Source organism: Stomoxys calcitrans, chromosome 2 (assembly GCF_963082655.1).
Source record: "Stomoxys calcitrans chromosome 2, idStoCalc2.1, whole genome shotgun sequence".
Taxonomy (NCBI): Eukaryota; Metazoa; Arthropoda; class Insecta; order Diptera; family Muscidae; genus Stomoxys; species Stomoxys calcitrans.
This window is the reverse complement of record NC_081553.1, coordinates 15,454,527-15,470,609: the sequence shown is the minus strand read 5'-3', so window position 1 is coordinate 15,470,609 and position 16,083 is coordinate 15,454,527. Positions and strand designations below refer to the sequence as shown.

Here is a 16,083-nt window from a genome sequence, read left to right as displayed (position 1 = left end):
CAATGATCGCTCGTATACCCATTGATAATACCGTTGCAGGTCATAAACTTTCCGAATGGAATTTTCACTTATATATTTTCGATTTAATCACTCGCGTGTGTCACTTTTTTCGGATTACAGATAATTTATGGAAATGTACATTCTTATAGTTCAACAAATACCAATTAAATGCAATTTGTTAAATTTGGTATTATATGTCTTAAAGTAGAGATGAAAACGAAAAAGAATATTTTTTTTATTGGAGAAAAAAAAATCGCTTAATCTTTAGTTTTTTTATTATTATTTTATTTCATTTTTAAACCCACCACGATAGAATGGGCGGTATACTAAACAGTTCCATGAAATATATTAGGTTGCCCAAAAAGTAATTGCGGATTTTTCATATAGTCGGCGTTGACAAATCTTTTCACAGCTTGTTAATCTGTAATTGCGTTCTTTCTTCTGTCAGTTATCAGCTGTTACTTTTAGCTTGCTTTAGAAAAAAAGTGTAAAAAAAGTATTATTGATTAAAGTTCATTCTAAGTTTTATTAAAAATGCATTTACTTTCTTTTAAAAAATCCGCAATTACTTTTTGGGCAACCCAATATATATTCTTGATCGTCTTGACATTCTAAGTCGATCTAGCGATGTAGGTCTATCCCTCGATAGCGGTCGAACGCTTTAAGCTAGCCGCTCGAAATTTTGCACAGATACTTCTATTTATAGCCTACATAACTACATATAGCCATATACAATAGATTCAGGTATAAATACCAAAGAATCTTACTTATTTGAAAGGTCAAAAACAAAAGTACTTCAGGTATTGTTTCAATTTTGTTTTAGAGAATTCAATATCCCTCTTTTTTCATGCAGTCTTGAAAATGGCAATGGGTACATAGCGACCCCTATTGCGCATACACCGATTAAGTCGATCTTTGAAATTTTTGTCCACTCTTTCTAGCATATCAATCGGTATGTTGGCAATGGCGTCGCAAATGTTATTGTTGATGTATGCTATGGTCCGTGATCGATCGACATACATCAGGAATTTCAAATAACCCCATAAAAAAGAAATCATACGAACTCAAATCTGGAGAGCGTGTCGGCCATTGGGAATCGCCTCAGAGAGAAAGGAGACGGTCAGGGAAATGTTGTCGCAACAAATTCATTGAGTCTCGTGCTGTGTGTGCTGTGACTCCATCTGGCTGAAACCATACATTCATTTCTTCGAGACTCGAGACTTCGAGGAAGAAAAAAATTCCTCGACCATGCTCTTGTAAAGAGCTGCATTCACGGTAACTTCGCGTTCGTTTTCTACAAACAAATAAGCAACAAGTGAACGACCCCCTATTACCGAGACCAAAGCATGATAACAATTGTTTGGAGAGAGAAACAATCTTGGGACATTCCCCCTAAGATGCGACACCCTCCTTCAACTTGAATCTTGAGGTCATAGAATATACAATTACTATTCGATTGGGCAGATATTTTGCACGTAGTTATGATTTCGAGCGATCGTGCCAAGTATGCTCCAAACCCGATTTGAATATTTTGCTAGTAGTGTTCTGTAACGGTTTCTCACAGCCGTGCCAAGTACGGCCCAGATGGGTTTATAACCTTATATAGCTATCAAATAAGCCGATCTCCCGATTTAACATCTTGAGACCTGGAGCCGCAACTTTCATCTGATTGCATAACCTGATATAGCTGCCATATAATTGGAAGTCATCTTGGCATGTCCGCTTGGATTCCAATCCCGCCGTGAACATCAGAAATATTTTCAGCGTTGGTTATCGCCTTACTAATGCATTTGTGAGGTATCCTGCCATGTTAAAACTTCTCTACCCAGTGGTGTCGATATGCGGCATGCCGTTCAGATACGGCATAAAAAAGAAGGCCACTTATCATTGAGCTTAACGTTTAATCGTAGTGCACTCATTGTGTTTAATTTTATTCTATTTTATTATTTTATACCCTGCACCGTTACTTGCTTAATTTTGTTTTATTATACCAGCCACCGTAGGATAGGGGATATATTCATTTAGTCATTCCGTTTGCAACACTTCGAAATATCAATTTCCGACCCTACCCTAAGACGATTGAGCGATGTCCGTGTGTCTGTCCGTCTGTCTGTTGAAATCACGCTACAGTCTTTAAAAATAGAGATATTGAGCTGAAACTTTGCACAGATTTTTTTTTTGTCCATAAGCAGGTTTAGTTCGAAGATGGACTATATCGGACTATAGTTTAATAGAGCCCCCATATAGACCGATCCGCCGATTTAGGGTCTTAGCCCAAAAAAAGCCACATTTATTATCCGATTTTGCTGAAATTTGGGGACAGTGAGTTGTGTTAGGCCCTTCGATATCCTTCGTCAATTTGGCCCAGATCGGTCCAGATTTCGATATAGCTGCCATATAGACCGATCCTCCGATTTGGTTCTTAGGCCCATAAAAGCCACATTTATTTTCCGATTTTGCTGAAATTTGGGACAGTGAGTTGTCTTAGGGCCTCCGACATCTTTCTTCAATTTGGCCCTGATCGGATCAGATTTTGATATAGCTGCCATATAGACCGATCCCACGATTAAAGGTTTTGGGCCCATAAAAGGCGCATTTATTCACTAATGTCCCCGAAATTTGGGGCAGTTAGTTAAGTTAAGCATCTTGACAAACTTCTGCAATATGGCACAGATCGGTCCAGATTTAGATATGTCTCCCATATAGACCGATCTCTTGGTTTTAGGTTTTGGGGCCAAAAAAAACGCATTTATTGTCCAATGTCGCTGAAATTTGGGATAGTGAGTTGTGTTAGGCTCTTTGACATCGCTCTACAATTTGGCCCAGATCGGGGCAGATTTGGATATAGCTGTCATATGGACCGATCTTTCGATTTAAGGTTTTGGGCCTATAAATGCCGAAATTTGGGACATTGAGTTGTGTTGGGCCCTTCGAAATTCTTCTTCAATTTGGCTCAAATCGGTCCAGATTTGGATAAAGCTGCCATATAGACCAATATCTCGATTTAAAATCTTGGCCCCATAAAAAGCTCATTTATAATCCGATTTCACTGAAATTTGACACAGTGACTTATGTTAGGCTTTTCGACATCCGTGTCGTATATGGTTCAGATCGGCTTATTTTTTGACATAGCTACTTAAAAGACCAATATTTTCTTAACACAAATGAACAACGATTTTTATCTATAAGTATTTGGTCCAAATCGGAACATATTTCGATATAACTGCTATAGGGCATAAGGTATGCATTTTTCACCGAATTTTTACGAAAGGTGGTTTACATGTATACCCGAGGTGGTGGGTATCCCAAGTTCGGCCCGGCCGAACTTAATGCCTTTTTACTTGTTTTAAACTTGAAAACTTAAAAATATATTCCTTAAATTTCCTATAAAAATTTTAATTGCCCATAACAAAATTCACATCCTCAATTATACGAGCCATTAAATGTTTGTCGTAAAAATTTTACAATTTTTTTTTACTTATTTTCTACTTCCTTCAAAAAGAATTGGCGAAAATTCTCACATAGATTTTGCCGATTAGAAATCTACGAAGAATGCCTCAAAAATCAAAACAAATAAATAACGTGTGAATGCCGCCTGCTGAAAAGTTTTGTTTGCAATTTAGCGTTAATTTTATTCAAATCACAAAAATATTCAAGAAAAACAAAACATTTGTAAAATCACACGAAAACAAAACAGAAATCTCTAAACATTGATCTAAGCAATAATGAATGGCAGTTGTGTGAATGATTACCGGCAATTTCATTACAGATTACAATGAGCGCGTATCCGACCGGTGGTAAGTGTTTGTCAAATTTAAATTTTGCTCTATTGATACAATTGTTTTTGGCCGCAAAGGTTTTTGTATAATGTATTTCTAAATAAAGAATTTTAAAATGCCAGAGAAAATAAAGAAAATTTTTCGAAGCAATTTTTTATTTAAGAAAAAAAATAATTTTTAATTTTCAAATTTAAAAAATAATATCGATTCTTTAGTTATAAATATTAAAATTATAAATATATATAATTAATTGTTTACGTTTATATTTTAATTATTATTTAATATAAATTTTGCATTATGAGGTTCTCAAACTATTGTTTGATGTAACATTTATACAATTTTTCTTGAAATTTTTTTTATTTTTGATTTTTTTTATCTCGATTTGTATATGGTCAAATTATAAACAAACTTCTATCTAGCTTTCTTTTTATTGTTATTTTATTTTTATTTAATTTTCTCTGTTATAATTTTGTCTTTTCACTCAATACTCTTCACTTTCAAAAATAACAAAGCACTTTGTTATGAAATAATCCCATATAAGATCTATTTGTTTTCAACGCAATTCCCACGATCTTTCAATTGGAAATTCCGCCCATCACTTTATTTGGCTTGTTTTTATTTATCAGATTTACAACTGCTATTAAACGGCTTAATTATTACCATCATTACGTGTTTACCTCAAATCAGTTATGGAAAATTTTTGTCATTCTCTTATCAAATATTTTTAATTTTATTTATCAAATTTTTTTTTATTTCTAATGAAGACAATTTGCCAAGTGGCTCAGATTATCTCTGCAAGTAGACCAATAGCAAATGGTTATTTTTCTAAAATTTTTAACATACATATGGGCCACCGACAATTGGAATGAGAACCAAACAGCTGAGATAAGATCTAGGAACGCGCGCCAGAAATTCTTCCCCTGGATATCTTTGGACTTTGAGCCTTTCTCTGAATGACGATTAGAAAATTGATTTGTTCGTAATTTAAGAGAATTCCCCGAAACGCCTCAAAATTAAAGTTGAGCAGATAGAAGATATTAAAGTAGCCAAAAATAAATTTAATTAAAAAATTTAATAAAGCTTGGAAAGACACATATTCGAATATAAAGATACAATCAAATTAAATACAACAACAGCTGCATGCTAACGTTCTAATCAAATATGTTTTGTGACAGAAGTTACAAACGCCAGCAAAGACTTAAACAAACAAACACCCGATATCTTTTTGCCAAATCATTTCTGAACATTAAAGGAAATATCTTTATGATGTATTGCCAATTGTAGTGCAAAAGAAACCAAGTATTAAATTTTGCAATATAGTTAAACATATGCTAAATTCTGGTTATCGTTAAGGTCACTTTTCCTATACTTGGTGATGGTTAGGTTAAATTTGCAATCTCTACATCGACTCACTTAGACAAATTTATTCCACTGTGATACCACAATAGCGTCAGACAAAAGCCTTTGGTGGGAATCGAACCCACAGTATCCGCACTAGTAATCTGAGCACATTACCAACTCGGCTAACACAGGGTTCCTACTTGGGGATAAAATGATTAAAACAAGTAAAAGCGTGCTAAGTTCGGCCTGGCCAAATCTTACTTTCAGATGTTTTGCTCAGTATCTCTTTATAGGCAAACAAAGGAGAATGAATACAAATTGCCATGCTAGGTTTTGGACAGATTCGGACCATACCTAGTTTGGGTATTGATAACCGTAGTAGATGTCATTGTGCAAAATTTCGGACAAATCGGTAAGAATTGCGCCCTATAAGAACTCAAGAAGTAATATCGGGAGATTAGTTTATATAAAGGCTATATCAGATTATAGACGGATTCAGACCATATATGGCATGCATGTTAAAGGTCATAGGGGAAGTCAGCCGGATCGGATAAGAATTGCACCCTCTATAGGCTCCAGAAGTCAAATCTGAAGATCGGTTCATAAGACAACCATATCGGTTTTATGACAGCTATATATTATGAACCGATTTATATGACCATATTTAGCAAAGTTCAAAATCAAAAAAACTTTATGCAAAATTTTAGTCAAATCGGGTAAGAATTGCGCCGTCTAGAGGCCCAGGAGTCCAGATTCAAGATAGTTTTATACGGCAGCTATATCAAAACATAGACCAATGTGGCCCATTTACAATCCCAACCGATCTACACTGATAGAAAGCATGTGTGCAAAATTTCAAGCGCCTAGCTAACTCTTTCGAGAGTAAGCGTGGTTTCCACAGACAAACCGACAGACGGTCAGAAATGGAGGCAGACTTGGCTAGATCGACTTAGAATGTCATGGCGATCAAGAAAATATATACTTTATAGGGTTTTCGACCAATATTTCAAAGCGTTACAAACGGAATGGTGAAGTTAATATACCCCCATCCTATAATAGAGGATATGAAAAGCTTTTCAGACACATACTTTTGTTTGGAACCAACCATTAAATTAAAAAATTAAAAAATAATTTAAAAATTAAATTATATTTTATTATAACTACTAGCTGAGCCGGCAAACATGTCCGGTTTGGGAGGTGTCACCTTCGTATTCTACTCTAAAGTACCTCTTATTGGAGCCCCATATTGCGGCCCCTCTACCCCAACCTCTCATTTGGGTCCCATATTACCATGGTCGGTAAATATGTACCATATAGGGGTGTTTTGGCGGTTGGGGTGGTCCCCCTATCGCTTAATCCGACAATTGGATATCAGATACGTTTTCTAATTCTTAATACCTTTCATTTGAGTCCCAAATTGTCGTGATTGGTCTATATATATATTTGGTAAGTTTTAGGTATCCATCCGAAATTTGGAATCCAAATTTGTTGTTTTTAGGTTACTATAAGAGAGAAAACAAAATTTGGCTTAAATCGCACCACCCGAGATCAGGCGTTTCTGAAAATTAGGGTAAGGGGGAGGTTCCGTCCCCCCTTCAAATATCAAAAAATTTAGTACCCTATTTTCCCCACTGGATCATTATGCACCATCTGTGAATATTTCAAGAAAATCGGTTCAGCCGTTTTTGAGTCTATAAGGAACACACAAACAAACACAAATAGTTTTTTTTATATAAGTATGAATGTGAAGATATGATATGACTAGAATAGTAGTTAAGCTTTTTTGCCTTTTAATTGGCAATTACCATTTTGCCAAATTGCCATAGACTTCAATAGAAATTTACTTCCTCAATATTATGAATATTAACAACTTAGTAACAGCCTAAAGTAGAGGTAAATCAAACTACATAAGATGGGGGTATACGAATTTCATCATTCCATTTATAAAACACCAAATTTTAATCCGAGTCCCCCGAGTCTTAAAACTAGCTAGCCAGATTCATAGATGGCGGTAATAGTTTAAAATAGCTTTGTTTCGGAAAATTGGGCAAGCCTTAAACTTATTTTTTCCACTTCAAGATGCCACAATAATTAGATCTTTTTGACGCTCGACAGAAATGGACCACAGTGAATATATAGATGAACTGAAAGAAACTCACTGATATATGAGACAATACTTTCTTTTTAAATGCTTAGCCTAGTCCACATATAAACTTTCTCCATCATTTACGACTATAAAGATCGGAACAAAACTGTGGCTACTAGAGGTATAAGGGGGTACGTCGGAAAAATAAATATATATACGGCAGCTATATCTTAATCTACGTGAACTTTCACAGAAATAAATAGCGTTTAGTTCTTGGACCAAACATATTACAAGGCGATCTAAGCCTCGATTACAATTATACTTTGCCATTCTGTTTGTAACAGCTCCAAATATAGTTATCTGCACCCCATGAAGTGTATAAGATGCTGACCGTCGTGACGTTCTTAGACAATCTAGCTCGCAATATTTTATGTCGATGTAAGTCTCCAAGGACTGTAAATCGGCCAAATTGCTCCTTTCTCTGACATAGCTCCCACATAAAGCAAACTCCCGATTAAATTTCTTCTGCTTATAGTGGACACAACTCATAGTCGATTAGGCTATTACCTCTGATATCGAAGTATGTCAAGTATGGTCCGAATCGGTCAAATTGTAGATTTGCTCATGAACATTCAATTAAGGAACAGGGGCAAACTACTCACATATCAATGAATACTGCCCGATTCAAGTTTTAGTTCAATGATAAGGGGCCTCCTTTTTATAGCCGAGTTCGAACGCAGTGCCCCAGTACAACACTTTGAGGAGAAGATTTTGGACATAGTACCTCACATATATTTCCAGAATTACACTCAACCAAATTTGTAATTCAAAAGATCAAAAACGTTTGCTAAAACAACAGTTTTTGTCTGCTGAAAATGGGAAAGCATTTACAAAATGCCAACGACGCAAACTGCATGCTATTGGGAACAGAATTCTGCTTGCGCCATGTTCTCAGATAATTCTCGTTTATCTTCCTTTACAAGCGCCACCATCCAGTCTATGTGCGAAGTTCAAATTCTTTAACTATATATAATTTATCTATGCATTTCTTAATATGTACATAGTTGCCACCTTGAGGCAATATTTTAATCTTGAGCATAGGCAAAAAACTTTCATACTTTTTGAAGTTTGCAAAGTTCAAAAATTAATTTTTTATACCCCCCATCATAGGATGGAGGTATACTAAATTCGTCATTCTGTTTGTAACTCCTCGAAATATTCCTCTGAGACCCCATACATTCGAACGAGTAAAGCTATCCTCTTGAAATTTTGCAGAAATAACTCTTATTAGTGTTAGTCGGTTGGGCTTGTAAATGGGCCATATCGGTCCATGTTTTGATATAGCTGCCATGTAAACCGATCTTGTATCTTGACTCCTTGAGTCACTAGAGGGCGCAATTCTTAACCCATTTGGCTGAAATTTGGCATGATGTGTTTTGTTATGATTTCCAACAACTATGGTAAGTATGGTTCAAATCGGTTTATAATCAGATATAGCTGTCAAATAAACCGATCTTGAATCTTATCTTCTTGAGCCACTAGAAAGCACAATTCATATCCGATTTGGCTGAAATTTTGTGAGAATTGTTTTGTTATGACTTCCAAAAACTGTGGTAAATATGGTTTTAATTAGCTGCCATATAAACCTAGAGGTCGAAATTATTATCGGATTTGGGTGAAATTTTGTACAACGACTTCTCTCATGATCTTCAACATACGTGTAAATTACGGTCTGAATCGGTCTATAGCGTGATACAGCTCCCACATAAACCGATCTCCCTATTTTACTTCTTGAGCCTCTAAAGGGCGCAATTTTTATTCGAATTATATATATATATATATCATGTGTTTGCCTAAAAAGAGATATCGAAAAATTAACTCGACAAATTCGATCCATGGTGCCTCGTTTTTATGGCCGAATCCGAACGGCGTGAAGTACACATGTGCCCATCAACTTAGTTCATGTGAGTAAATTTTCGGCTTGCCGAACTTAGCATCTTTTTACTTGTTATGAATTAAATTGCATTCTTTTTTATATGCAATTGTATATATATATACTTGATTCTCTTGATTTTTTATGTAAATGAATTAACTAAAAAAGTAAAATATATTTCTTATCAATCCCCCTGTCTTTCTTTTCTCTCCAGTGATTATACAGTAGAATGCTGACAGCGCTATTTTCAAATATTGTCACCTTTTTTAAACCCATCCAATGTCTTTACAATCTGTAACACAGACGCTTGGTCAACAGATTTGTTTTGTCTTAATTGGTCGCGGTGCAAACAATGTTTACATTACGTTTTCTACTTTAAGATGTAAGATGTTATCAACATCTTTTATAAGTTGCCAATTAGACTTTAAACGTGTTAATGTTAAACATTCATTGAATTTCAATCGACACTATTCCTACCACTCATGGCCGTGGCTATCTCCCAAAGTATCTTGTTCCCAATTATAATCAAACAACTATTTTGAACATACTACGATTTCCTTTAGACACTTTAAACCATTATTTGGTTCTCAATTCAATTGTGACAATTTGAAGTAGACACAAACATTGTTTTTTTTTCGAAATTCATCAAGAATAGACTATTTATCGCAAATTGCCTTTGGGAAAAGGGCCCTTATCTGATGACAAGCCTTCTCCTCCCTTAGGCTATGGCATATACTCGTGTGTGTAATTATACAATTGGGCTTAGATAAACTGTATATTCTTGCTATGAGAGATGAATGAAATACTCGGATTGGCCGGTAATTAGGCTTGCCAGAAGATGTATGGTATATATATTTACTGTTTTTCTCAGATCATTAAGCCTAACTTAATTAGAAAAGAATTGCCGTGTATAAATCAAATAATTTCAGATGTAATAGAACAGTGTTATATGTTATGTGCTGAAATTTATTAATGAATAAGCAATTTTCCATTAGCAAATTAATCACAAAATACTTTTAATGGGAGAAACCATGATACTAAACAAGTGTATTAAGACACACAAATAAATATATACGATAAAAGCGTCATTCAATTTCTATAAAAGTTTAAGTTATAGTTTTGAGCCTGTATAAGAAAACTACACCCACAAATGTCTTTATAGTAAGCCTGGAAGTACACAGCAAATTTTAGGCAAAAAAAAATACAACTTAACACTTCAAAGTATCCATCAAGTACGGTAACATATTTTCATAAATTGGAGACATATGAAGGTATATTTGATTTCGATACAGGTAGTTTTGTTAAAATGCATAAAATAATACAAGCTAGTTTTCGACCACATCGTGTTACAATTTAGCCTTCTATCAACTGAAATGACAAAGTTTATAATTTATAGTATGTTGTATTGTATATGTGAAATCAATTACACAAATACATATTTATACCCTACACCACCACTGTGGTACGGGGTATTAGAACTTAGTGCATTTTATTCTTACACCCACAAGGAAAAGAGATAGACCCATTAACAAGTATACCGATCGACTCAGAATCATTTTCTAATTCGATTTTGCTATGTCCGTCCATCTGTCCAAATTAATTTGTGTAATTTTTTTGGCGTATAGACTATTGAAATTGGAAAAACTCGGTTCAATAGGTTCATCTCATGTTTAGTAGTCTTGCAGGCATCCTTCAGTCTACCGACATCATATTGATGAAAATAACTTTATGATGAAATAACTCAATAAGTACTGCTGTACTGTAATAAGTGTCAATTAAAACAAGTAAAAAGACGTTAAGTTCGGCCGTGCCGAATGCCTTATGTCCCATAGCAGTTATATCGAAATATCATCCGATTTGGACCAAATACAAGTACAAGTCATTTTTCAATTGTGTGTAAGAAAATATTGGTCTTTTTAGTAACAATATCTAAAAATAAACCGATCTGAACCATATACAACATGGATGTCGAAAAGCCTAACATAAGTCATTGTGTCAAATTTCAGTTAAATCGGATTATAAATGTGCCTTTTTTGGGACCCAGACTTAAAATAGAGATATCGGTCTATATGGCAGCTATTTGCAAATCTTGATCGATCTAGACCTAATTGCAGAAAAATGTGGAGGGGCTTAACTTAAATCTCTGTCCCAAATTTCGGCAACATCGGACAATAAATGCGCCTTTTATGGGCCCAAAACATAAAATCGAGAGATCGGTCTATATGGCAGCTATATCCAAATCTGGACCGATCTGAGCCAAATCAAAGAAGGTCATCGAAGAGCGTAACACAACGCACTATCCCAAATTGCGGCGACATCGGACAATAAATGACCGATATGTGCCATAATGCAGAAGTATGTCAAAAGGCTAAACTTAAATCACTGTCCAAATTTCGGCGACATCGGATAATAAATGGGCCTATGACCCGAAAAGACGGATCGGTCTATATGGCAGCTATATCCAAATCTGAACCAATCTGAGCCAAATTGACAAAGGATTTCGAGGGGCCTAACACAACTCACTGTCCCACATTGCAGCAAAATCGGATAAAATATGTGGCTTTTATGGGCCTAAGACCCTAATCGGAGGATCGCTCTATATGGCAGCTATATCCAAATCTGAACCGATCCGAGCCAAATTGACAAAGAATGTCGAAGGTCCTAACACAACTCACAGTCCCAAATTTCAGCAAAATCGGATAATAAATTTACCTTTTATTGGTCTATATGGACTATATCAGGATGTAGTGCGATATAACCCATCTTCGAACTTAACCTGCTTATGAATAAAAAAAGAATCTGTGCAAAGTTTCAGCTCAATATTTCTATTTTTGAAGACTGTAGCGTGATTTCAACATACAGACGGACGGACATGTTTAGATCGTCTTAGATTTTTACGCTGATCAAGAATATATATATGCTGAATTTTCTAAAATAAGTTAAACGAAAAAAAAAATTTTTTGCCCGACCGGAGGACTCTAACCTGGGTTTGCAAGTCATAAATGACATAGATTCTGTGTGCTACATGGTAGTACGCCCATTTTAACAACTACCTTAACAAAATAATTTGTTGAAAGTCCACAAAATTTTAATAATTTTGTCTATCAAGTCTCTTGTAGAGAATTACTTACGTACTTCAACTAATAATGTCTTCAATTCAATGCTAAAATTCGTTGAGAATTTAAAGTTTCACATAGTTTAAAGTTTTACATTTGGAAGTTGGTTTTTTCTTAAAGTTTTTTTCTTTGTACCAGGGGCTACACTCAGGAATCTGGGGCTACCCCAACCAAAAAAAATCCCAAACTGGCATATGAAACGATTGCAGTACTACTGCTGTAATAGCAGAATAACTTCTATAACAGCAGCAAAATTAACTACTAATATTCAGCAGACAGTGTTTGCTATTTTCAGCAATCTTTTTTCTATAAGTGTAGATGCATAAATTTTTGTCCGATTTGGCTGAAATTTTGCACTGTGTGTTTTGTTATTATTATAAGTATGGTCCAATTCGATGAATAACCTGATATAGCTCTCATAAAGCCGATTCCCAGATTTGATTTATTAAGACCCTGGAAGACGAAACTGTTATCCAATTTGGCTGAAATTATACACGGAGTATTCTGTTACAACCGAACTGCCGATTTTACGTCTAAAGCTCTTGAGAGCCACAATTTTTGATCGATTAGAATTAGATTTTGCATGTAGTGTTCTATTAAGTCTTCCAATTACCGTTCCAAGTGCCGTTCAAATCAGTCTACAATCTGATATAACTTCCATATAAGCCGATCTCCCGATTTCTCGTCGTGAGGCACTGGATGTGCAATTATTATCCGATTTGGCTGAAAGTGTACACGGTGTGTTCTGTTACAACCGAACTCCCGATAACCTGATATCCGGTCCAAATAAACCGATCTCTCGATTATCCTTGTTCTGCTTCTAGAAGCTTTAATACTTGCCTGGTTTGGCGGAAATTTTGTATTTAGAGTAGAATTCTGTCCTTCAACTCAATTTATTTTGTGTACATTTTTAAAAGAATTCATGGTGGGGGCTCGCCAAGATTCGGCCCTGGCGTTTTTACTTATTTTGTTTTATTTATTTATTATTTTTATTTTTTTTTTTTTTTGAAAATTTATTTATGACGAAATTTTTTATCAGAGTCACTTTACCATAAAACTTTGAATATCCTCATAAACAATTCAGGAATGAAACACTTTAAAATTTTAATGTTAAATTTGCCTAGCGGCAAATACCATATACCTCAGGTATATATAACTAAGCATCTTTACATGCTTCAGCATGCCTATTTTATTGTTTTCAATTTAAATCTATTATACGCTTTAATACTCTATAGATGTTTAGTTTGTCGTTTCTTGCTTTGGTTATCAATTTTAAGATATGCAAAACTTCAAAAAACTCTCAAATACAAAGTGATTTGCTACAGATGATAATAGAAATGTTGCAAGTGTTGCAACACACATTAAAATCATATAATTACCAGCAATTATCAACACATATGACAGCATATTGAGCTAATGGTAATAATACGGTTGCAGTTAAATTGCTTTACAAATTATCCTTTTGTACACTTTTGCAATTTTTTCCACTTTTGTTATTTTCAAATAACCAAAGACAGCTTTCGGTGCTGCTGTTGCAGTTGTTGCTACTCGTTGTTGTGTTTTTAAGATAGTTATAGTATAAAATCAAGTATTGCACTACAGCACGCGAACCGACAACACGACAATGACAATAAACTAGACCCTTGGCTAAAGGTTAAGGATATAAAATGTATAAATTTAAAAAAGAGCCACAATCAAAATACTTGGCATATAACGAAAAACTTCCGTCGACCGATTGAAGTGATATGTACGATTATTTTTTAAAAATCCTTCCGTTCTTAGCGGTTTCCGTTATAGCGTTCGCGACTAAAACTTGTTTCTTGCGATGTCAGAAGTGCATTTATTTGGGTGCTCGATTTGTTTAAGAGTTTTGTATAGCCGACCGCGCTCTCGAGTTGTGCTCGCCCGTAAGGGTCGTGTTGGTGTGATAAGTGGTGAATGTTCTTTGGCTTTTTTAAAACTGTTTCGTTCAAAATCTGAACGATTACTGTTGAGCAGTTTTCATTTTCAACACAACAATATCATCGAATCGCATCGCATTGAGTCGGATTGAGTTCAGTTCACTTGGGTCTCGAGGCAACAACCACCATACCACACACACACACACACCAGTCAGCAGTGAAAACATCGTCGAACATCGTTGAGCGATGTACATACGACGATGCCATACGACACATACAGGGTAATATTAACAAACGTGGGACCATATGACACAGCAGAACATATAGAATAAAAGTGTGGCTGTCCACAACTACAGCAACAAAAAAAATGGCAAACAAACCCCATTACCCAATACCCACACACATATGTATGCTCCCACTTGTTCAGTGCGAAAAATGCACACCCTCTCATGTGGTTGCATGTAATCAACAACATAGCAGCACCTAGTCAAATGCCGGCAAGCCAACTGGCAACATCGTTGTATTCTATGCGATATTTCAAGCACTCTCTCTCTCACACACACACACACACACAAGCAGACTCAAACAAAACGGCAAACATCGTAAAAGCATGAGCCACAATTGTATCAATGAATGAAAGGCAATAGTAATGAATGAATCAATGAAAGTGTTTTAGCATAGGTAGTAAGCACGCACACAAGCATAAGCAACAAACCCACCTCATAGTTGAGACTAACTAACTAATACAGCAAACTATGCAAACCTCTTTTGATCTACACATATACATGTGAGCATGCCAACCGAAAAGTGATGATATTTTTGGGTATTTCTCCCACTACCGTTGTTCATTTTAATTGCGGCATGGTTCTATCAAACAAGATTCAATTGTCTGATCTACCCCTCCGTTAAAACATGTTTACAACAACAATAGTAGTAGCTTAAAAAAGCAACAATTGGCCCGCCAAAAAAATAAATACACGAATTGGGTGTAATGTGCAGGAAGCATTTTATTTTGAGGTAGGCAGTGTGATTGTCTATTGGTCTTGCAGTGACTTTGATGTGAATTGTACCGGCTCACGAAACCAAGAAACCGTGAATACGATGTCAATGGTGCAATGGTAATAAAAGTATGATGACAGTTTCCTTAAAATTTTGACTTTTTACAAAAAGAAACTAAACGTAGGGCGGAAACATTAAGGCATGTTGCAATAACATTAAGTGCTAAAATTTTAAAATTAATAGTAAGAGCGTGCTAAGTTCGACCGGGACGAATCTTATATACCTCTACCATGGATCGCATTTGTCGAGTTCTATGCGCAGTATCTCTTCTAAGGCAAAGAAAGAATATATAATAAGAACTGTTGTGCTATGGGAGCTATATCAAATTATAGTCCGATTCGGACCATAAATGAATGCTGAACATTGTAGTCAGTGTGTAATATTTCAGTTCATTCGGATGGGACTCAAGAAGTCAAGACCCAAGATCGGTTTAAATGACAGCTGTATCAAACCATGGACCGATTTGGCCCATTTACAATCCCAACCGCCCTACACTAATAGAAAGTCTTTGTGCAAAATTCAAGCAGCTAGCTTTACTCCTTCGAGAGTTAGCCTGCTTTCGACAGACAGACGGACGGACATGGCTAGATCGACTTAAAATGACATGACGATCAAGAATATATATACTCTATGGGGTCTCAGACGCATATTTCGAGGTGTTACAAACAGAATGACGAAATTAGTATACCCCCATCCTGTGGTGGAGGGTATAAAAAGTAAAAGCGTGTTAAAAGTTTGGTCGGGCCGAAACCATGAATCGCATTTGACACGTTCATTGTGTGCCTTTTTCAAATGTATAGGAATAACACTTACGAATACAGATGGTCCGTACTTGTCCTGATTATTAGAAGTCATAAAAAATACCACG

The 16,083-nt window shown here is 35.5% G+C and overlaps 1 protein-coding gene across 1 annotated transcript in view; it reads right to left on the bottom strand.

The window, feature by feature from the left end:
* Positions 1 to 14,250, bottom strand: part of LOC106082231 (carbonic anhydrase 2) — a 60,810-nt gene extending 46,560 nt beyond the window's left edge. The window contains exon 1 of the mRNA XM_013244623.2: positions 13,635 to 14,250. Within this exon, the coding sequence (XP_013100077.2) occupies positions 13,635 to 13,662 (28 nt within the window). The 5' untranslated portion in view covers positions 13,663 to 14,250. The remainder of the gene's footprint in view (positions 1 to 13,634) is intronic.
* Between the last annotated feature and the right edge of the window lie 1,833 nt (positions 14,251 to 16,083).